The sequence below is a fragment of the Peromyscus maniculatus genome, chromosome 2 (assembly GCF_049852395.1).
Source record: "Peromyscus maniculatus bairdii isolate BWxNUB_F1_BW_parent chromosome 2, HU_Pman_BW_mat_3.1, whole genome shotgun sequence".
Classification (NCBI taxonomy): domain Eukaryota; kingdom Metazoa; phylum Chordata; class Mammalia; order Rodentia; family Cricetidae; genus Peromyscus; species Peromyscus maniculatus.
The window spans coordinates 120,413,681-120,437,072 of NC_134853.1; the positions used below are offsets into that span (position 1 = coordinate 120,413,681).

The 23,392-nt window shown below is 39.8% G+C and overlaps 1 protein-coding gene across 7 annotated transcripts in view; it reads right to left on the reverse strand.

Moving 5' to 3' along the window:
* The window catches only part of Itgb3bp (integrin subunit beta 3 binding protein), a 129,365-nt gene that overhangs the window by 1,769 nt on the left and 104,204 nt on the right, over window positions 1-23,392 (reverse strand). For 5 of the 7 annotated variants that reach the window (XM_076564562.1, XM_076564561.1, XM_042271458.2 and 2 more), the window contains 5 exons: window positions 22,268-22,346; window positions 21,198-21,291; window positions 20,025-20,084; window positions 6,752-6,834; window positions 429-476 (listed from right to left, as the gene is read on the reverse strand). In XM_076564562.1, coding sequence (XP_076420677.1) covers window positions 447-476; window positions 6,752-6,834; window positions 20,025-20,084; window positions 21,198-21,291; window positions 22,268-22,346 — 346 coding nt within the window. In that variant the 3' untranslated portion in view covers window positions 429-446. The remainder of the gene's footprint in view (window positions 1-428; window positions 477-6,751; window positions 6,835-20,024; window positions 20,085-21,197; window positions 21,292-22,267; window positions 22,347-23,392) is intronic. The other 2 variants (XM_015992887.3, XM_006974044.3) reach the window with 1 other exon arrangement.

Consider the following 23,392-nt stretch of genomic DNA (forward strand, 5'->3'; position numbering starts at 1 on the left):
TTTAAGCTGGTCTGAGTGCTATAAACCCTAGAAAGGTAGAGGAAGAACAATTTTGATGGAGAAGTGATAAAATAAATATACTTGAGATAGCGTAGCAGCTGAGATTGGTTTACTCTTGGGATGGAAGCCCTCTTCACGAGGGTAAGGACCAGTCAGAGGTGTGGATGAAATGAAGAAAATGTCTGAAGCAAGCAAGGCATATTCCATCTAGTGAAGTACTGAACATATCACATCATGACATACTGGTAGTTTATATGTTATAGTTAGCTACCAGAAAAAGATTCTCTTTACAAAATAGTAGTAATGGCTCTAGAGGAAAGCTATAGCCAACTAATTAATTAAATCTTACAATGTAAATTAAATGTTTTTACATGACCAAAACCGTGAAATTTAACAAGGTTAGCTGAATTAGAAAAGCAAGACATTACCTCAGTTCAAAATGGCTTTTAAGAATTCAAAGCTGTCAAGATGATGTTCTACATGAAAAAAAAGAGATGAAAAGAGTTCAGAATAACTTGCCACACTATATGATACAAAGTAAATACCAAATCAAGTGAAATTAAAATGAACAAAAGTTGGGGGCTGGAAAGCTGGCTCAGCAGTTAAGAACACTCACTGCTCCTGCAGAAGACCCAGGGTCATACAGCACTCATACAGCAGCTTACAACCATCTACAGCTCCAGTTCTATGGGATCGGATGCCCTCTTCAGTACCCTCTGTGGGGACTGCATGCATATGGTGCATTTATGTACATGCAGGAAAACATCGATACACAAAATAAAAATAGATAAATCTTTAAAAAAAAACCCTCAACTTTTATTTTACATAATAAACAAAGTTTAGGCTTTATAATTTTTATTTCAACATCTCAGAGGTTACTCTGGTTCTACTTCAGCATATATATTTTAAAGTTATAATAGCCAAGGTATTTGTTGTATGCCTTTTACATTACTACAAAGAGTATCAACATGTAATGCTATTGCTATTATACTTTCATGCCTCATTATGGTTACTTGCTCTTTTGCTGGACTCTACTTCTGAGGGCAGAACAATGTCTGTCTTGTTGGTGTCTCTAAGGTCAGAAGACTAATTCATGACAGGCATTCTGTAAACAATTAATGAAGTACATGAACAGAGCAATCCTAAGTATTTGAACCTTTAATCCCAACACTTGGGAGGCAGAAGCAGGTGGATCTCTGGATTTGAGGCCAGCCTGATCTAAATGGCAAGTTCTGGGCTGCCTAGGACTACACAGTGAGTCCCCCATCCAAAATAAATCAACCAACTCACTCAATGAAACCAAAAACAAAACAAAACAACAACAACAAAAAAACTTAAGTGTTTGAAAATGCTTAGATAATTCTTGGAGTCAGACATCACTATTGTTGGGTGCCTCTGATAGATAATATTTTAAAATTCTTAGACTAGACATTTACCCAGCCACTGGACTGCATAAAGGACCTTTGATCTGGGCTCTGTGTAGGTGCTCTGCTGTAGCTACAACCAGCCCTCTCTTCAGATTCTGACCTAGGCTCTGCGGCTGCAATACAGACTAGTCCACAGAAAGGCCAGCAATCTGAGCGTGATGATGCTCTACACAAACACACTGCAGTCACTAACAAACACTGACAACTACCATGGGAGCCTACAATATGCAGCAACTGTGCTGCTCCTGGGAGAATGGGGAGTGTCCCAGAGGATGGGCCATCATGACCGATTGAGCAGTTAGATGAGCAGGAGAGGAGACAGCGATCTGCTGGAAGGAAAGCGGCAGAGGGGCCCAGCCATTCCAGTGGGCTGAAACTAAGTGTGAATACAATGACCTCCCTTCTCTTTTGAGTCTGTGATGGACAGGAAACCACCTAACATAATTAGCTATATAACAATGCAAATATACTTTGCTATATAAGTGTCTAAAATATGTATGCCACTTAGCAATTTGATGTGAGTCTTGGGGGTGGGGTGAGTTTTTCTGCTTTTCAGGGTTAAAATGGAAACTGTTCACCTGTCAGGTGACAAAAAACCAATTTCTATAAATGTGCCAGGATAATTCTTCTCCTCCTCAAGAACAGCCAGTCCTCAGTCTATTCATTACTGTCTTTTTATAGTATTTTTATTTAATAAAACCTATTAAGGCTACCATACAAATCTCTTTACTTATGCTTTTATCTTTTAACTGATCAATTTTTATATTGCTGACATCCCTTCTTCACCATTTGTTCATTTAAAAATTCATAGTATGTGAGCAATGTCTCCAGGGAAGTGTCCATAAAATTTGTTACAGCTGGCAAATGTGTATGAGTCAGTGATAGCACATGACTAAATGCTTCACAGAAAATAAAATTTGTTTCTGTAGTAAGCAGAACTGTTTAAATGTTATTTATTTTTATGTTTCAAAGAAAATATATTGTGAAGTGCTGCATTGATTTAAAAGGCAACAATGTCTGTGTACACGCTGGAGAAGGGAAATTTATGAAACCTTTGCACAACTCCTTTAATTGAATTTTCCAAATCTCTCACCACACACAAATAATCAATATCTTCTGCAGAGCAAACCAGTCAGAATTATTACAGTCTTTCTTTTCAATTCTGTTGTCATCAGCACATAAGAACACCTGGATGTTTGTCCTGTCTGCTTGCAAGTTATTTACACCTTTAAACACGTAATTGCTAGTGAGTGAGTCCAAATGTATAATTTTCACATGGGCTACAGATTTTTTTCAAAAGAAAATTATTCTTTAAGTAAAGCATAAAAATTTAAATCATGGAAGAAAATTATGTAAAAGACTTTGAAAAGTAATAAACCTGTTTGGTTTTCCTTAACTCCAAGGCAGATCTCAAGTAAGCATTTCCAGCAGTTGGTAGTATTTCCCCAGCAGTGATGATCGGCAGAAGAGAAGCACATTACTATCATCCACAGTAGAGGCGGGACCCATGCCGCATGCACAACGGCAAGTCCGTATTAAGAGCTGAGGGCTGCCATGTCCATTAATGTGAATTTGTGGTACAAAATTAGCAGCTATCTCCACATAAATCTAGGACAGCACATGGGGAAATGTTTAAGGGAATCTTTAAACTCAAATGAGTGCTTTTAAAACTGAAGTCTCTGCCTCCCCCCCCAAAGATATTTCCAAGATGAAAAGCCAAAAGGATAGTAGTCTTCAGGAAGAAAAAGGATTTAGCCAATTTGATGAAGACTTTTTCAGGACTGAGTTGAGAGAAGCAAAACATATTTTTGTTAAAAATACCTCAGTGGTGGCCAGAACGAAAAGGCAGTGCCACATCAAACTATTTTATGGTGTCAGTACAAAAGGGGCTGCAACTTGTCATAGAGCTTAAAGACTTTGGTAACTTCAGAATCCTAGAACCAAGATGAATTTTACAATGGATGTTAACTAAAGAAAACAGTCTGTGCTTCTTTCAAAAGACCAGAGCTAGAAGTTCTGAAATAGTTTCTGTTACAAATAGCTGAAACAATCAACTTTTTTGAACACTGTAAAGTTCAGATGGTTATACTGCATTTGAAATATGCATTCAGCAACCTACACAGTTATTCTCAAAACATAAAATATGTTTTGGACTGAAACTGAGTGTCTTGATTTCTTATCTTGGCAACTGCTCTACAATTTGCTTACATTCTTTTCAAAAACATTTTGTTTACTGGAATTCCTAGACACAGACAAACAATGAGGGCATTTTTTAATATCTCTAGAAAAAATGAAAATGCCAAGTGCTACAGAATGCCATCTATTGACTAAGGGATATCTGTGTGAGGTTGTTTTTAGTAGAGGTTGATTGTGTAAAGCAAATACATTTCATGCCTTACCATGTGATGACAGTGTGACATTCCATCCGTCTCAGCCCACTGAATAGTCAGATGTCTTAAATCTTATGCGTAACAAATTTAAAATAATTATGAAAATCCACATCCAAATCTAACAGAAAAGAAACCTTTCATTTCATCGTTTTCCTAATAGTCATAAAGCCAATATTATTAAGGAAAGTGAAGTTAGTCTTATATCCTAAGTGAGCCAAAGAAGCTGTCCTTTGTTCAAGAGCCTGGGTAAGCAGAGGAACGCCTGCTACTCACACAGTCTAAGAAGGCATTCCGATTCATAAGGTCTCGTTCTTCGGAAAAGTTCAGTGACCTCTTCACATTACCGGGGATGTTTTACATCTCTTAGTTACCTGAAGCCTTCACGGTACGTACGTACGTACGTGTCAGGTGCCTGTTCACTTAATCCTGAGTGTCATTCTTGCTGCAGCAGCAGCTGCAAGTGGTGCTGAGCGAAGGGAACTGGCGCCGGGGAAAGAGGAAAAGACCGATCTGAATGGGCAACGGCAGCGGAAATGTTGCAACTCTCCTGCAATTGCCTATTTTAATTATTCTAGGACAACTTTAGAAGAATCTGAAGGATAAGAAGAATTACCATCATCATCTTAAACGGCCACCGTAGGGATGTGTTGTTGACAGTGAAACAAGTGACTGACTAGTCCCACTTTTATGATTACAGACATGGAACAAATTCAGTATATAGTATAAGGGCTGATTCAAAAAAACTATTTCTGGTGTCATGAAAATTCACAAGAGGTTTTAAAATTTAAACAAATCTGGATAGTAATAGAAAAAAAAAGGAAATTAGAAAACATTAAGAATCAAAGCCCAATCTCTAAGGAAGCTCACAAAGCAGACGAGTCTCAGATGTTACAAAAATTAGCAAGTGTTTCTTAAAATCAATATGGTAAGAAGAGATGAGAGTTGTTAATTTAGCAAAGAAAAATCTGTGTGTGCAACAACAAAAAACCCAAACTGCAAATATGCATAGTAGGAACCAGAGAAAGCAATGGGGGAGAGCATCCAGGGGAATGCAGGAACTCAGATTCAAATTACACAGGAAGCAAGTTTTCCTAAGTTGAAAAGTGAAGAACTTTCAGTACCCTAGAAGATAGAAAGAGCTAATGTAGCTTGTGCCATATAGAAATGTTGGATTATCAATACAAATACATGATCCAGATAGTACATAAGAACAACACGTACTGGTAAATAACATGAAAACAGGTTTTTAAATTAAGTTTTTATTTACTCTACAACAAGTAACTAGTGCCTATTGGAAATTTCAAAACATGATTTAGTGATACAATTTCTTCTATGAATGAAAGAAACCTAACTTGGTAAGAGTCTGGTAATGGACAAGTCAGTCTGCACGTCTACAAATAACAGAGAATAGCTACAAGGCTGGTCTTGCATAAATGCACAAAGAATTGAGGTACGGGGGATAACGGAAAGGAATGGCATATTATCCAAAAGCCCCTAAAAGATTTTGGTGACGTATTAATACGTTCGGGAAATGTTCTTTAGAATTATCTGAGGGCTGGTGAGATGGCTCAGTGGTGAAGATGCTTGCTGCCAAGGCCTGACGACCTGAGTTCGATCCCCAAGAGCCACATGACAGAGGCAGAGAGCTGACTCCTGTAATTTACCAGCTGACCCCTACAAGTGTCTAGGTCATCCCCCAATAAATGAGATAAATGTCATAATTCTGTTAACTAATTACCTGAGAATTTTTTCCTGCATTTCCCCAAATTTGGTAAATTACTAATCATTCTAGGAAAGTATGGATTTAAAAATTGTATCGTCGACACAGAAGATATAGCGGATTTCTTCCCATTGGGAAATAAATACAGAAATGTCACATAATCTAAATCTTGTCAGGTTAGGAAGTGAAACAGTGACACACTGCAGTCAGGCTCTGGAGAGCTAAAGTAGGAGAGGGGACCCCAGTCTCCTCCCAGGCCACAGGACAAGTGAGCCGTGCGAGAGTCTACTTTGCCCCCTACAACAGCTTTGGAGGCATCTTGCCATGGCTGCGACCCTTGGGTAATGCCGCTGGCCTCTGTATCTGACTGGAATCTGGTATTACTACTGGAGGTTACTGTTCAAATCTTAAGCCCAGTCAGACATATTAGACTGGTTGACTCAATGTCTGTTATATTAATGTATAATCTGAAAGCTGGGGTGACCAGATGACTTCACTTGTTTTGGGAAGAACCATGAAATCATGGAAAGGCCAGACTTTCTGAGTCATGCTGACTTTTAGCCGGAGTTCCGGCTCTGTAACTTAAGTGGCAGTGTCTTTGGTCAAATTTCTTAGTAAGTTTTGTGTATTTGTTTATTGTCCATGAAGACAATGAAAATAACTATCTTGTAATTTGCTGTACAGATCTGCTGAGCCTAGTACTGGAAACACAGTACTTAATAAGTAGTAGTTGCTTGTCCTTAAGGATGGTAGACTAACATACAACTAGCCAAGGCCAACTCCACTTGCAGAGATTGCTGAGTGGCATTCATGTCAGAATATTAAAATTCTCATTCTTCTACACACAACAGAGTATTATTCAGTCATTAAGAACAAGGAGGTTTCTGCTGGGCATCTGACCAGGGCAGCACTCAACAGGAGCAGCCCAAGATTGGCATTTTAAAAGAGCTCCCTGCTGAGTTAGGGGCTTGGCAATCCAGACCTTCCATCAGTCACACACAGAGAACTCACAGCAAGTATCCTGGGACGACACAGAAACCTCACCAGCAATACACTACAAAACATGAGGGTTGAGGGTCTAACCACTGGGCTAGACATGGGGTCTAGCAGAAAACACCACCATAACCTTACTATCACCCAGTCACTTTCCTACACTGCGATCACTTCAAATGAAAGAACAGGGTGATTTAGAAGAAAACAAATCAAGGATTTACCAGATGTGCAAAGCTGTGCGGGGAAGAACTGGATGGGATCCACTCCATGTTTAGCAAGGTGCAAAGCTGGTTAGGGCCAGAGTCTGAAGAGGAACAGACACAAGTCTCCAATAAACGTGGTGTTTCCTAGTGAGTGCTGCCAGACTGCTATGTCCCAAGCCTCCTGCAGCTCATCCTTTGGGGTCCCCATTCCACCACGTGAGGTGCTAGAGATTAGGAGCCCGGAGAACACTGGAAGAGAACTTGGATTCTGGAATTGGTTTGCTGTCACTGCTACTTCCGGTGTGGGTTCAACAAGTTCACCGGAGAGAACAATACCACCCTTGTCCCAGTTTCTCAGGAGATGGTGGTGACTCTTCCACAGACATCTGTATCATCCTTGAGGTCACAGTATCCCCCCAAATAGAGAGTCCTGCTAACTAGAGGTCCAGCCTCCAGTCAGCACCAGGGTATACCAAAAAAAAAAAAAAAAAAAAAAAAAGCCATGAATGTGGCGAGGGCTGGACTTCTATCTGAGGGGTAAATAAGGAAAAAGCATGCCTTCTGATGGTAACTTTCTCTTTTCCTTCAGCCTAAAAAGTCCTCTCTCCGACAATCTCTGTTTCCACACAGCTATATTCTTTACACACTGCTCTCTCTCTCACTCTCTCTCTCTCTATATATATATGCACATCTTTCTCCTACACAGCCATATATTTCTATATACAGTTACATCTCTTTCTTCTCTCTACCCTGTTATAGTCCTTCACACTCTACTACATCATCCACTCACTCTTTACTCATTCATTTTCTCACTCATTCACTCTCCTGTACATACACATCTCTGTCCTACATACACATCTCTGTCTCCACACAGTTACATATCTTCACACATTCTCTCTCTACACACTCAGCTACATTTCCCTTTCAGCACACACACAATTCAACAGCCAAACTCCGGACAATTATCTGTTACATTTTCAGGGTCTGACCCATTGTCATAACACAGGATAAGTCACACGGTTTCTCTCAGGCTAGGGAGGTCATGCTGACTGGTCAGTGAGTAAGGCTTGGCTGTGTACATAGCTCTAAGTGGTCAGGGTTCCCAGACAGGAAGTGACATTGAAATTCAGTACTTAAACGATAAACAGTTGGCTGAACCTTGAAGTAGGGAGTACATGCAGAAAGCCAACTGCCAAGAGGACCTATACAGGAAGCTATGTCTCAATGTATCAGCCTGACTTTGGTTCAATAGACACTTGGGAATTTGTCCTTGAGCAAACTGTCTCCACAGGCAACTCAGTCTATTTTGGATTTGCTCTGAGGTCTTAGCAAAATGAGTAAAAGGCTGTCTTTGTAGCTGGGAACATTGCCATCTTCCTATGTTGGTATGAGTAATGAAAAATATCCTAGTATTCTATTCATCAGAATTATACAATTTAGGCAGGAATCATCTTCCTGGCCATCCACAGCTATAAGTGTGCCCAATAGATGAAATATATACATGAGATAAACACACAAGCAGTGGGAAATACCCATAGCAGTTTTTAGGGAAGAAATGTAGTGGCAAATGAGAGGAATTACAGACAGGAGCAACCGGTCATTTACATTCAGTGACCCCATGGTCCTTGCCAGGTGGGGCTCCCCATCAGTTATTCGCCTGGAGGGTCAACCTGTTGAATACTAGTTGTCACCTGGTGTGTACTCCCACAGTCTCTGGTAAAACCATTGCTACCAGCAGCTCTCAGCAAGAGAGGACTCTGAGATTATGCCTAGACCCCAGATCCAAGATTGAGGCGGCAACCCCGGGTTAGGAAAGGCACTGAAGGCTAGCCACAATGGCGACAGAGCTGCAGGCGCAGAGAGGACCCAGTGCTCTCCCATGTTCACCTGGGCTGGACTGGGCACCCCAGGCCTAGCGCTTAGGCTTTGGCACACTGAGGCCCTCAGGCTAGGGCTTCTTTCTTCCCTTTTAGGAAAACAATAGTATCTTCTGATGTCTCTTTTTTTTCCAACTCTAGACTTTCTTTTCCCGTCTTTGTGGACAGGCTTTCCTCAAGAACATAACAGCTTGGTTTGTGTGTGCAGTTTTGTTATTGCCGCCTCCTAGAGGATAGGGCTTCTTGACTGCCTTTTGGATTTCTTTACCTCTCCTCACTGGTCCCTCTATTACTTTCCCCCTCCTCCCCTTTTCTCCATCAAGCCAATACTAATCACTAGTCTCACTCTGCTTTCCCTTCCCACTTATACACAGTAACTAACATCTTAGTGCACACGGCACTATCAGTTTTCCTTTACTTCCTGAAATGACTAGCATTTGGTGGTGACTGTTTTTTTTATTTGACCGTTACTCTATTTTTACAGTGAGCTGGCCTATCTTTGATAATGATTGCTTTTGCAAACAGCGTTCTACCTTCAGAGGTGTAGTAGGGATTAAGCCTGGTGCCTGAACATGTGGGTCGAGGGTCTAACTACTAAGCTAGACATGGAGTCTAGTAGAAAACAACACCATAACCTTACTACAGCTCAGTCACTTTCCTACACTGCGATCACTTCAAATGAAAGAACAGGGTGATTTAGAAGAAAACAAATCAAAGATTTACCAGATGTGCAAGTCTCGAGGTGAAAACAAAAGAAACATGAAAATTCAAGGCAAAATGATTCCTCCAAAGAATCATTTATCCCACAGTAATGTCCTTTAATGAGAGTAAGTTATATCAAATCCCAAATAATTAATTCAAAAGAATGATGATAAGTTATTCAAAAATATCAAAGAGGACATAAATAAATGCCTGAGTGAATTCTATGAGAACAAAAATAGCTAAAAGAAATGAAGGAGTCCGGGTTAGGTAGATGGCTCAGTCAGTCTAATCCCCAGCACCCACATAAAACCCAGGCATGGTGGTGTATGTCTGTGTCTCCTGTACTGGAAGAGCAGAGATAGGTGGATCCTGAGAGCTGGCTGGCCAGCCAGTCTGGGCAATCCAAGAAATTCCAGGTTCAGTAAAAGCCTTATCTCAAAAAATAAGATGGAGGGGCTGGAGAGATGGCCCAGCAGTTAAGAGTTCTTGTTGCTCTTGCAGAGGACTTGTGTTCAATTTCTAGCACTGAGACAGAGGCTCAAAACCACCTGTAACTCAAGTTCTAGGAGATCCAGTCCCCTCTTCTGGCTTCCACAGTCACAACATGCATGTGATGCACAGACATACATGTAGGCCAAATACCCACACACATAAAAATAAAAAGAAACAAGTCAATACAGGATATGAAAGTGGAATAAGAAAAACAAAAATCAAGTGAAATACAAGAAATTCCAAGTTAACTACATCAAATAGGAAGCTCCATAGAATAAGTGGAATACAGCTAGGGGAGGACAGAAAACTAGGGGTGAAAACAAGATAGATGACGTGGATATGCAGACAATGACAAAGACGAATTAATAAGGAAGGGTAAACATAATGTATGGGACTCTATGAATAAAGACCAAGTCTACAAGTCATGAGCATGGAGAAGGAGAAGAATTTCATATGAAAGGCACAGAAAACATTTTCAACTAAAGGTATGCAGAATATTTCTCATTTATCTAAGGAAAGAGATGCCCAGTCAGGCACAGGAGGAAGTTGGAAAAAAAAAAAAGACAAGAACAGAACTTTCCTATATCATATTGTGAATAAAACATTAAAGATACAGAACAAAATATGTTGTAAATTATAAGAAACATAAAGTCACATAAAAGGCAGGCCCATCAGAATAATAACAAATTCCTCAAGAGAATCTTTAAAAGATAGGATGGATCACTAACCCAGAATCCTATACACAGAAAAACTATTTGACATAACTGAAGAAAAAACACTTTCCATGATGCAAATAGGATAAAGGGATTTGTGACACACAGCTAGGTACCCTTCCAGCCCATGGGGTTTGACGGTGTGACACAGAGCTTTTGTCCCAACTTACTGGCATTAGGCCTGACATGAGGGCCAGTGCTTGACATTAAATACTTGAAGGAATCCTTCAGAATAAAGAAAAAGGCAAACTCATCCACGTTATAGGGAATAATAAACCACAATAGAATAATAGCTTAGCAAGTAAAGACTATGACAATCTCAAACATTAAAAAAAGAAAAAAAAAAAGACAGAAGTTTCAACAGTATCCACATAAATGCCAGGAGCGTATGGTGGCTTACCTGTAATACCTGTAGGGTGAAAAGGGCCAAGGGCCTTAACCCTAAGACCAGGGCTTGAAATCTCACCAATCCCTGAGCTTGCCCCAGAGTCAGGCTGCAGAATCCCACCAATCTCTGAGGTCCCTAAGCACAGTATCCTACTAATCCCTGAGCTTGACTCAGAATCAGACCACAAAAATCCACTAATTCCAAGTCATCCTGGAAAGCTCTGCCCCCCATCCCCTAAGAAATGCTATATAAGCTCTGTACCCTGTTCAGTTTGCTGCTCCTCACCCTAGAGGCAGCCACCCTCCTGGATTTTTCCTTCCCAATGAATCTCAAGTGAGTTTTGTTGTATGGTGTGACACTTTCACTGGAGTGAGCCCAACTATAACAACTGTCAACAGAGCTGAAGCAGGGCAGAGCAATGCTGTGGAATAATCCTTTTGTACACGGTGTAAATTATGCTGTGACTGGTCTAATAAAGAAGGTAGTAGACTGGCCAATAGCTGGACAGGAAAGCCAGACTAAGGACATTGGGAAGAAGGGTGGAGTCAGGAGAGTTACCAGCCAGACAGAGAGAGGAAACAGGAGGTACAAGATGAAAGAGAATGATGCCAAGTGGCAGAATGTAGATTAATAGAAATGGGTTAATTTAGGTTTCAAGAGCTAGTTAGTAATAAGCCTGAGCTATTATGGCCAAGCATTTATAGTTACTATTGAGTCTCTGTGTCAGTTATTTGGGAACTGGCAGATGGGAAAGAAAAGTTTGCCTACAGCAGAGCATGAGCCAAAGCAGAGCAGAGCCGAGCAGAACTGTAAAATTTTCACTGGGGAAACTTCCCCCTAGCTGAGCAGACCTGTAACACTTCTCTGGAGCAGGGCAGAGCAGAACTGTAACAACTTTGCAGGGGGTTTGAAACCCTCCCCTGCTGGAACAGAGTTGTTAGACTTGCATTGGGGAAATCTTTCCCTGGAGCAGGGCGGTAAGCTTTATGCTTATGGTGACTTTGTAGTATTCCTTGACTCCTGACTGCCAGGATAGCTTTCCATCTGAGCTCAACTGCTAGGATACCTTTCCTTCTGAACTGCAATGCTTACAGTACCTTTTAGTAATAATTCTGAATACTAATGGTTTCAATGTCCTAATCAAAAGATAGACTTGAATTACAGACAAGATCCATCTGTTTGTTGCCTCTAAAAACATACTTCACTACCAAATATTTGGGCTTAACAGGTAAAGCACTTACTGTGCAAACACAAGGACCAGAGTTTGGATCCCAGTACTTATGATGTAAATGCCAGGAGGGGTACGGTGGCTCATCTGTAATGCCTGTACACAGAGGACAGAGATAAGAGATTCTAAGAGCAAATTTGCTAGCTAGGTTAGCCAAATGGGCAAGCTCTGGGTTCAAGTGAGACCCCGCCTCAGTATAGTAGATGGAAAGCAATCAAGAAGACACCCAACATCAAACCATGGCCTATGCATACACTCATGTGTGTGCATGTGTTTGTGTGAACATTAACATACATATGTACAAACACCACACATGAACAAAACATAACAAGACAAAAATGAAAGAAAAGGGCAAGCAGGTACCATTGTTCTAGTATCTGACAAATGACTTTAAACCAAAATTATAAGAGAGTAAGAAGATTACATTATACTGATTAAAGCAACTCCATCAGGAGGACACTGCCATTTTAAACACACATGCACTGAACACAGGTGGACCTAAGCTCACAACTCAAATACTACTACATGTAGAAACTAAGATGAACCCCACAACATTAATTAATAATAAGTAATAATAATATTAATGTTAATAATAGTAACATCTTAATCAATGTTCTGCTTTTGCAAAGAGACACTATGACCATGGCGACTCTTTATAAAGGAAAACATTTAATTGGGGCTGGCTTACAGTTTCAAAGGTTTAATCCATTATCATCATGGTGGGAGGCATGGTGGCGTGTAGGCAGACATGGTGCTGGAGAGGTAGCTGAGAATTCTCTATCAGGACTGGCAGGCAGCAAGAAGAGAGAGAGCCATTGGGCCTGGCTTGGGCTTCTGAAACCTCAAAGCCCACCAAGCCCCGCCCCCACAAATGACACACTTCCTCTACAAGGCCACGCCCACTCCAACAAGGCCACTCCCTAAGGACCAAGCATTTAAATATATGAGCCTATGGGGGCCATTTCTATTCAAACTGTCACAGCAGGTAACATCAACATCCCACTTTCATCAACATACAAATCACCCTGACAAAAAAATAAACAAGAAAACATCTGAGTTAACTGATATCCTAGATCAGATGGATCTAACAGATGGACCTTATAGACGTCCAATCATACACTGAGTAATACACATTCTAAACAGCACAACACAGAACTTTCTCTAAAATAGATTTTTTTAATACAATGCAAAGCAAATTGTAACAACAACAAGAAAGCTGAAATAATTTCTTATATGTTATCTGATCACAAAGGGATAAAATAGAAATCAACAACGTGAAAACTATAGAACCTATAACAACGTATACAGATTGAGCAACGCATTACTGAATGAGGAATGGCTCACTGATAGACTCAAAGAGGAATTTAAAAATTCTTAGAATTAAATGAAAATAAAAATACAACGTACCAAAAAAAAAAAAAAACCTATGAAAATAGTCCTATTAAGGAAGTTCACAACTACTCTAAAAAACTAGATTTCTAACATGATGATGTGCATTAGGGCCTTGGGAAAACAAGAACACAGCAACCCAAAAGCAGGTAAAGAAATGATTAAGGTCAGGGCAGAAATTAATGAAATGAAAATGAAAAGCAAAAACACAAACAACAACAATGCAAAGACTCAATAAAACAAAGAGTTGATTCTCTGAAAAGATAAAGCTTTGACAAATCCTTAGTGAAACTAACAAAAAAAAGACAACACTCAAATTAATGAAATGAGAGATGAAAAGGGAACCATTACAATAAATACTGATAGAATTCAGAACATCAGTAGGACATACCTTAAATACTTCTATTTCACTAAATTGGAAAAATCTAAAGATGGATAACCTCCAGACATGTATGACCTACCAAAGTTAAACTGAGGAGAGAAAAGAGAAATCATTTAAATAGATTATAGCAAACAATGGCATTGAAATAGTAATAAATGATATCTCAACTAAAAAAAGTCCAGACACAGATAGATTTCCTGTTGAATTCTACCAGACCATTGAAGAAAAACTAATACTAGGACTTCTCAAACTATTCCATCAGCTCAAAAGAGAAAAGATGCAGTCAAACTTTTTACAAAGCTGGTATCAGGCTAATGCCAAAGTCAGAAAAGAACATGCACAAAAAATGAAACTCTAGACCAATCTCCCTGATAAGATACAAGAGTTCTCAAGAAAATATCTGCAAACAATTCAAGAACACATCAAAACAAGCATTCACCACGTTAGGAGCACAGCTTTAATGCCATTTTGTGTCACTCAGAAACTATATGATATGATTGAAATGACATGAGACCCGAACTCGCCACCAGATAGCTCTGATAAGAGCTAGGCCTCAGAAGCAAGTCCCTGACAGGCCACCAGGCAGTTCAGAGACAGGACCTAAGGTCACAGGATTGTGCTAGTGAACAGGCACCAAGCTATGAGCCCTGAGAGCGCAAAGCCACTGCCCAATGAAATGATACAACAACTCAAACTTTGGGAATGGTCTCTAGGATCACACCTGTGCTTCCTAGCCAAGGCTTCTCTAGCCTCTGTGTTGATACCCATCAACAAGAAGACTTGAGACTTCGTGTGGCCCTGTCTTCAGTGACTGTTGAAACTTCCAGCACTGTGGCTGGGGCCACACAGGCCCATCTGTTGGCACTAGACATTGACCTACACTCTCAAGGACATCCTGGACCTCCACCTGTCATCCTCCTGCCTGCCACAGTTGAAGGACTTTCACATCTGCAAGTTTCCAAAGCATCCTCACCAGATGGATTTCCCAGTGGAACCCTGCAGCAGCATTCCTGCCCAAACAACCATTCTCCACTTGGCAAGATGTCTGTTTAATTTTTCTATTAGTATGATATTATAAGGAATGTTTGTGTGAATAAACCGACCATATTCGAAAAGCAAATCTTATGTGGGCATCCCAAGTGCTGAAGGCCTTACAGCCTCTCTGCACACCATGACCAAGTTGGCTTGGTCCAGAGATGCAGGAAAGGTTCTGCATATAGAAATCAATAAATATATCATATAAATAGACTCAAGGTCAGAAATCACCTGATCATCTCAACAGATGTGGAAAAAAAGGGAGATTTTAACAAAAGTCCATGATAAACTCCCAAAAGAAATTAGCAATAAAAGGAATATATCACAATATAAAAGGACTGCACACGACAAACCTGTTGTCAACATTATACTAAATGGAGAAAAACTCAAAAGCATTTCCATTAGTATGAGGAACAAGACAATTTCTCCATTCCATCTTCAATATACTACTTAAAGATTTAGCTGAAGCAATAGGCAAGAAAAGGAAATACAAGGACGCAGATACAAAAGGAAGAAGATCAAGAAGCCCCATTTCCAAATGGTGATTTTGTACATGAGATGCTATAGAGAACCAGGAAACTCTTAGATCTGATAAGGGAAGTGGCAGGACACAAAATTAGCATACAAAACCCAGCAGCCTTCCAATATTCCAATAACAAATAAACCAAGGTGGTGGTGGGGGATCAAGAACAATCCTATTCACAATTGTCTAAAAAAAAAAAAAAAGAAAGAAAGAAAGAAAGAAAGAAAGAAAAGTACCTTGGCATAAACCTAACCAAGGAAAGTAAAAGATTTCTACAATTAAAACTTTAAGTACCCAAGAAAGAAACTGAAGACAACATAGAAGTTGGAAAGATCTCCCATATTAATGGATTAGAATAATTAATATTGTGAAAATGGCACCTTACCAAAAGTAATCTACAAATTCAATGCAACCCTCTTGAAAAAAAAAAAACACAATAAAACCCCCTTAAGATTCAAAAGACCCCAGAAAGCAAAAGCAATTCTGAGCAAAACTAGTAATGCTGAGCCGGGCGGTGGTGGTGCACGCCTTTAATCCCAGCACTGGGGAGGCAGAGGCAGGTGGATCTCTGTGAGTTCGAGGCCAGCCTGGGCTATAGAGTGAGTTCCAGGAAAGGCGCAAAGCTACACAGAGAAACCCTGTTTTGAAAAGCCAACCAACCAAACAACCAAACAAACAAACTAGTAATGCTGGTATTATCATTTCACTTCGTCTTAAGCTACTCCGCTGAGCTGCAGCAAAAAAACCAGCAATGGTCCTGGCACGAAAGCAAATACATAAATCAGTGGAATAAAACAGTAGACTCAGTTCAAGGCCAGTCTGGTCTAAAGAGCGAGTTCCAGGACAGGCTCCAAGGCTACACAGAGAAACCCTGTCTCAAAAACAAAAACCAAAACCAACCAAACAAACAAAAAACCTCAAACAAAAACAAACAAAAAACAGTAGACTCAGACAAGAATCCACACAATTACAGCTATCTGAATTTTGACAAAGATGCCAGGCATACACACCGGAGAAAAACAGCATCTTCAACAAATGTGGTGAGAAAACTGATTATGTACAAGAACAAAAATTAGATCCCTATCTCCCACCCTCTACAAAAAGCAACTTCCCCAAAACCCCCAACAAACAAATCAACTCCACATGTATCAAAGCCCTTAAGACCTGAAACTCTGAAACTGTCATGGAAAAATGAGAGAAAGCACTTTGATGATTTAGGCAGGCAATTACTTGACTAAGGCAGTCAGGAAATAATATCAATAATCAACAAATGGAAGGAATCCTGTGAAACTAAAAAGCACAGCAAGACAAGCAGTTAACTGAATGAAGGGACAGGATATAAAATGGGAGAAAAATCTTTGCTAGCTATACATCTGATATAGGACTACTATATATAATACAGAGAGAATTCAAAAAATGAAACAAGATATCACATAACCTAATCAAACAGTAGGCTAATGAGATGAAGAGAAAGTTCTCAAAAGATGAAATACAAATGGCCAATAAACATGTAAGAAAACCTTCAATGTCATTAGATATCAAATAAATGCAAATTAAGACTATAATATTCCATTTCACCCCAGTCACAACAGAAGTTATAAGAAAACAAATAATAGCAAGTGCAGGTGATTATGTGGAGAGATGGGAACCCTTATCAATTGCTGGACAGGCTGTACACCAGTCCAGTCACTTGGGAAGCCACTAAAGAGGTTTCTCAGAAAGCTAAAAGTGGACACACACACACACACACACACACACACACACGGACAGCAGAAACATTTTAGCCATGAACAAGAATGCAATTATGTTGTTTGCAGGAAGATGGAAGCAACTGGAGATGACTATCAATCCAGTCTTAGAGTGCTAAATATCCCATGATTTTGCTTAATTGTTGAGTGTCAGGTTTTATACAGAATATAACCTCATGCACATATATGTTACATGAAGTAGGAATGAAAACATTTAGGGAAAATAATGGGAAGAATGGGAGAGAAAGGTATGATAGGTGGTTAAGCTCAACATACAATATATACTTGCATCCAGATGTCCTTTTAACCCAGGAACATAAACAGACACAGTGAAAATCTAAAATAGAATGTGTATACACAATATATTGTGATTCAAACATATATATTATATGCACATATAAGCATGTATGGATTTGTCTTAGTTAGGGTTTCTATTGCTACAACGAAACACCATGACCAAAAAGCAAGTTTTGTAGGAAAGGGTGTATTTGGCTTACACTTCCAGAGTCCATCACTGCAGGAAGTCAGAACAGGAACTCAAGCAGAGCTGGAACCTGGAGGCAGGAGCTGATGCAGAGACCATGGAGGGGTGCCGCTTACTGGCTTGCTCCCCATGGCTTGTTCAGCCTGCTTTTTTATAGAACCCAGGACCACCATCCCAGGGATGGCAGCATGCACCTCCCCCACTGATCACTAATTGAGAATATGCCTTACAACTGGATCTCATGGAGGCATTTCCTCAGCTGAGGCTCCTTCCTCTGATGACTCTACCTTGTGTCAGGTTCACATAAAACCAGCTGGTACAGGACCATACACATTTTTTTTATAGTTTGGGTACATAACTGAAATCATATTGCATATGGCCATTAAAATCTTCTGAAGGAAGACTTTGAATGGCTGTAGCAAATTGTTTTCTATGAATACATCATAATTTACTTAGCTTAATGCTACACTTGAAGACATCGCATAAAATTTCCTTCATTAAAATTTCATAAGAGTGCTTATATCTACACAAAGAAATGTGTAGAAATCTCTGAGTACTCTAATAGTTTCCAGGGGAGGAAAAAAAAAAAAAAAAAAAAAGAACAAAATCAGGTTATTTGCAAGAAAGTGGATGGAACTAGAGATATCTTGTTAAGTGAACTAAATCTGACCTAGAAAGATAACTATCACCATGTGTTCTCACATATGCAGAATCTGAAGAAAAAATAATGAGGTGACATGAAGTAGAAGGGAAGCTTCTAGGGACACCCTGTGCCCTCTTCTGCAGCCAGCAGGGGACACAGGCACACACATCTGCACATACACAGACAGAGGAGGGGGATGGGTGGGTAAGACAGAGGAAAATACGTGGTAAGTAAAATAAGATGTTTTATATATGAATGGAATTGCCAAAACGAAACCCAGCATTTTGTACAATTTATAAATGCTAAAAAATGTAAAAGTAAGAAGGCGATCCTTCTCCCATAAAATGCTAAAAGTTGGTCTAAAAAGGTTGTCGTACTTACTTATGTATAGTGTGTATCATCTGTGGAAATGGAAAACCTGCTTGGTTTTCCACAGTATTAAACAATCAAAAGTAGGCCGGGCGGTGGTGGCGCACACCTTTAATCCCAGCACTCGGGAGGCAGAGCCAGGCGGATCTCTGTGAGTTCGAGGCCAGCCTGGGCTACCAAGTGAGCACCAGGAAAGGCGCAAAGCTACACAGAGAAACCCTGTCTCGAAAAACCAAAAAAAAAAAAAAAAAAAAAAAACAATCAAAAGTATAAGTTCTTAGTAGATCAACCATCAAAGGATCACTAATGGTTTGAAAGTTTCCAGGATACTAATTACTTTTGATGCTTTAAATGTTCTACCATTAAAAATTAAAGATTATTTTTGGTTGTGAGCCTAGCCTTTAACGGCTGAGCCATCTCTCCAGCGGTGGTGGCGCACGCCTTTAATCCCAGCACTCGGGAGGCAGAGGCAGGCGAATCTCTGTGAGTTCGAGGCCAGCCTGGACTACCAAGTGAGTTCCAGGAAAGGCACAAAGCTACACAGAGAAACCTTGTCTCGAAAAACCCAAAAAAAAAAAAAAAAAAAAAATTAAAGATTATTAACATTATAAAAAGAAATTACAATAAAAAGGCAAAACTGTATTTCAAGAAGCATTTTAAAATTCAGTCATCAGGAAAGTAGATTTCACCAGACATGGTCTTCTTATTAATCTATTACTAACATTTTTAAATGAAATGAATGGATTTAAAAAAATAATATGAGCCCTCTTCTGGTCTTCGTGTGTGTGTGTGTGTGTGTGTGTGTGTGTGTGTGTGTGTGTGTGTGTATACACTTAGGTCTTAGTTTGTGAAATGTGTTTTTTTTTTTTTTTGGTTTTTCGAGACAGGGTTTCTCTGTGTAGTTTTGTGCCTTTCCTGGAACTCGCTCTATATAGCCCAGACTGGCCTCGAACTCACAGAGATCCATCCGCCTGCCTCTGCCTCCCGAGTGCTGGGATAAAAGGCGTGCGCCACCACCGCCCGGGTAGTTTGTGAAATGATATGAAGACATTTCTCTTTTTAAAAAAGTTTTATTTTATCTTATGAGTGTGAGTGTTTGGCCTACATGTAATCTGAGCACCGTATGTGTACCTGGTGCCCACCGAGATCAGAGGAAGGCACTGGAGTCCTGGGAACTGGAGTTATGGATGGCTGTGCACCACCACGTGGGCGGTTAGAAACCGAGACCAGGTCCTCTGCAGGAGTGATCAGTGCTTTCCACTGACCGCCACCTCGCCGGCCCTGTTTCTTCATGTGATAAACCCAAAGACAATCCTACCTCTGGGAGGATTTCGTGAACTCTTCTTCTCAAGCAGCCTTTGCTTTGTGACTTCTGTCACTGTAAGAGAAAACACAAAACAAACCACCCTCACTTTAGGAAGTAACAGAAGGGGCGCAGAGACGGCTTAATGGGAAGACAGCTTGCCGAGCAATTATAAGAACTAGAATTTGGGTCTCCACACCCATCCAACAAGCTGGGAATCTTGTGCATGACTGTAATCCCAGCTAAGTAGGGTGGGACAGGAAGATGCCCAAGACTATGCTTCCAGCCTAGATGAGAAAATGTAAGCCCCAGGCTCACCGAGAAACCCTGATTCACAGGAACAGACAGTGATAGAACACTCCATGCTTGCACACAGCTGTGCACAGCACCTGCACGCACACTTAAATATACACTCTTCAATACAAACACAAAGGCACACACAATCTTTTTTTTTTTTTTAAGAATTGGCATAAAATAGTTGGGTGTGGTTGGCACACACCTACAATCCCAGCATTCAAGAGGCTGAAAAAAAAAAAAAAAAAGAGGATTGCTGTGATTTCAAGAAAAGCCTGGGCTACATAATGAATCCAAGGACAGCCTGGGCTATGAACAAACAAACATGGAATATGAACGAATAATTCCTCATTATTTAGAAGAAGCAACTCTTTAGGAAAAAATAATTCAAAGTGATACACACTCTAGGTATCAAGCACAACACAGTGCCCTCTTACTATCTTCCTCTGAAAACAGGCTCAGTATAAAGGAAGTCTGCTAAGCAGTCTCCAGTGAGCAATCTTTTCTTCCACATTCAAGAGGAAGCCATCACACAACATATCCTGATAAAGCACACATGCCTCCTTTTCTAATGAGGTAACAGTACTTCTATCTGGAGAGCTTTGAATATGTGTGATCTATCAGATTGAAACTTGAGAAACATGAGGAGGTTTATCTCTAAAATTACTAATATTAAAATACAGGGGCTGTAGAGATGGCCCAGTGGTTAAGAGTACTGGCTGCTCTTCCAGAGGTCTTAAGGTCATTTCCCAGCACTCACATGGTGGCTCACAATCACCTATAATGGAATCCAATGCCCTCTTCAGGTATGCAGACAGACATGCAGACAAAATACCCATATACATAAAATACACAAATTTTAAAAATCTTTAAAAATACATTAATCTTTCTTACTTAATTCTCTGGTTTTCTCCACTTCTCTTTTTAAGAAACATGGTACTAGGGAAATGCCAATAAGATCTTCAAGTTGTCTGTTGTTCGCCAAAGCCTAAAAGAAAACTATTTTTAGTGAGTTAAGCAAGTTGTCTATGACTAAGAGATTATTTACAAAGGGAATACAATACATTGTATTCTTCATTTAAAAAATCTTAAATTAGGAAATTTGAGTTTTCCTGGTAAATCAAGTATGTCAAGCCCTATCATGACTCAATAATACTAATTATTTTTTGGGTGGTGGTGGTAGAAGTTTGAGACAGAATTTCTCTATGTAGTCTTGGCTGTCCTGGAACTCAATATGTAGACCAGGCTAGCCTCGAACTCAGGAGAGAGATCTGCCAGCTTCTGCCTCCTGAGAGTAGGGATTAAGGGAGTACATCACCATGCTGAATTAAGAGTAGTTTTTTTTTAATTATTATTTTTAAAAGACTTATAAACATGCCAGGTGTGGTGGTATATGCCTTTAATTCTAGCACTTTCGAGGAAGAAATATGTGAATCTTTATTTATTTACTTATTTATTTTGTTTTGTTTTTTGTTTTTTGAGACAGGGTTTCTCCGTGTAGCTTTGCGCCTTTTCCTGGAACTCACTTGGTAGCCCAGGCTGGCTTCGAACTCACAGAGATCCACCTGCCTCTGCCTCCCAAGTGCTGGGATTAAAGGCGTGTGCCACCACCGCCCAGCTTAGGTGGATCTTTGAGGCCAGCCTGCCTGGTCTACATAGTTGAGTTCTAGGAGCCAGAGCTACATAGTGAGACCCTATCTCAAACAAATAAAACAACAACAACAACAACAAAAACCCTTAAACATAATCTAAAACAATATTTTTAAATGAGAAAAAGTCAGCTATTACTAAAATATTATAGATAATCATTATGTATTATAACCAAGGAGATTCCCGTGAGAAATGAATTAAATATATACTCTGCAAACTCTTGACTAGACTGGATTCTCAAATACAAGGCTTCTTTTTTATCCTTTTCAAAACAGATAATGGAGGTCTGAAAATTATATAAGAAAAGTGCAAACCTGTATACTACTTAATTTTTTCATTATCTCCATGGTTTTTTCTGATGATCTCTCAATTTTAGATAGCAACACCATGAATCTAGGCATGAACAGACAAGCATAGTTACTAAGAATAAGCACATAAATGTGTCAGGTCACAGGGCTGTAATTCTAGTCCAAGGGACAGATTCTGGTCTCCAGCCCTTTCTTCACACGTCAAGGAGGTAACATATGTAAATGCTCCCCCTTCATTTTGACATTCCTTTATAAGCACAACACACATTATTAATCATCCTCTCAGAGTCTGCTGGCTCCTGCTTCCATTCCCACCCATCAGTGAGAGGGGAGACTCAGCCGCCTCTCTCCTTCCTGTACACCCTTCCTGAGGTAACACCCCACTGTTCACTTACTATGGTCTGAGACGGCAGGGCCGTGCTGCCTAGGAACTTCGTTCAGTGTGAAAAAGATACAAGAGCAATCTCTTAAATTTGAAATAAAGGGGGGAAAAACTACTTACATTCTACCTTGTGATCTCATTACTACTCAGTAGGTTAGAAATTTTTTCCTTAGGATTTAAACTTTTTTTTGTAAGTTTAAATCAGCTGTTTTCAACCTGTGGGTTGTGATCCCTTTGGGAGTCACATATCAGATATCCTTCGTATCAGATATTTACATTACCATTCTTAACAGTAGCAAAATTACAGTTATGAAGTAGCAACAAAATAATTTTATGGTTGGGGGGTCACTAAACATGAGGAACTATATTAAAGGGTTGCAGCATCAGGAAAGTTGAGAACCATGGGTTTTAAATCATGTTCTCTTTACTTAATATAAATTTATATGGGAGAGGTGAGTGGTTTTTTTTTTTTTTGTTTTGTTTTTGCTTTGTTTTATTTTTGAGAAAAGGTGTTAAAATGTAACTCTGGTTGGTTTGGAAAGGGCTACGTAGCCCAGGCTGGCCTCAAATATGCAGCAATTCTCTTGCTTCTGCTTCTAGAGTTCTGGAATCATGGCATGGCCCACTACACCTGTTTAACTTTTGAGGGAGTGCATACACCATAAATGTACAAAATGTTAAGGGCTGAATATATACCATGGAACAAACAAGGCAAAGGTGACATGATCATTTCTTCATTGTTGCAATTT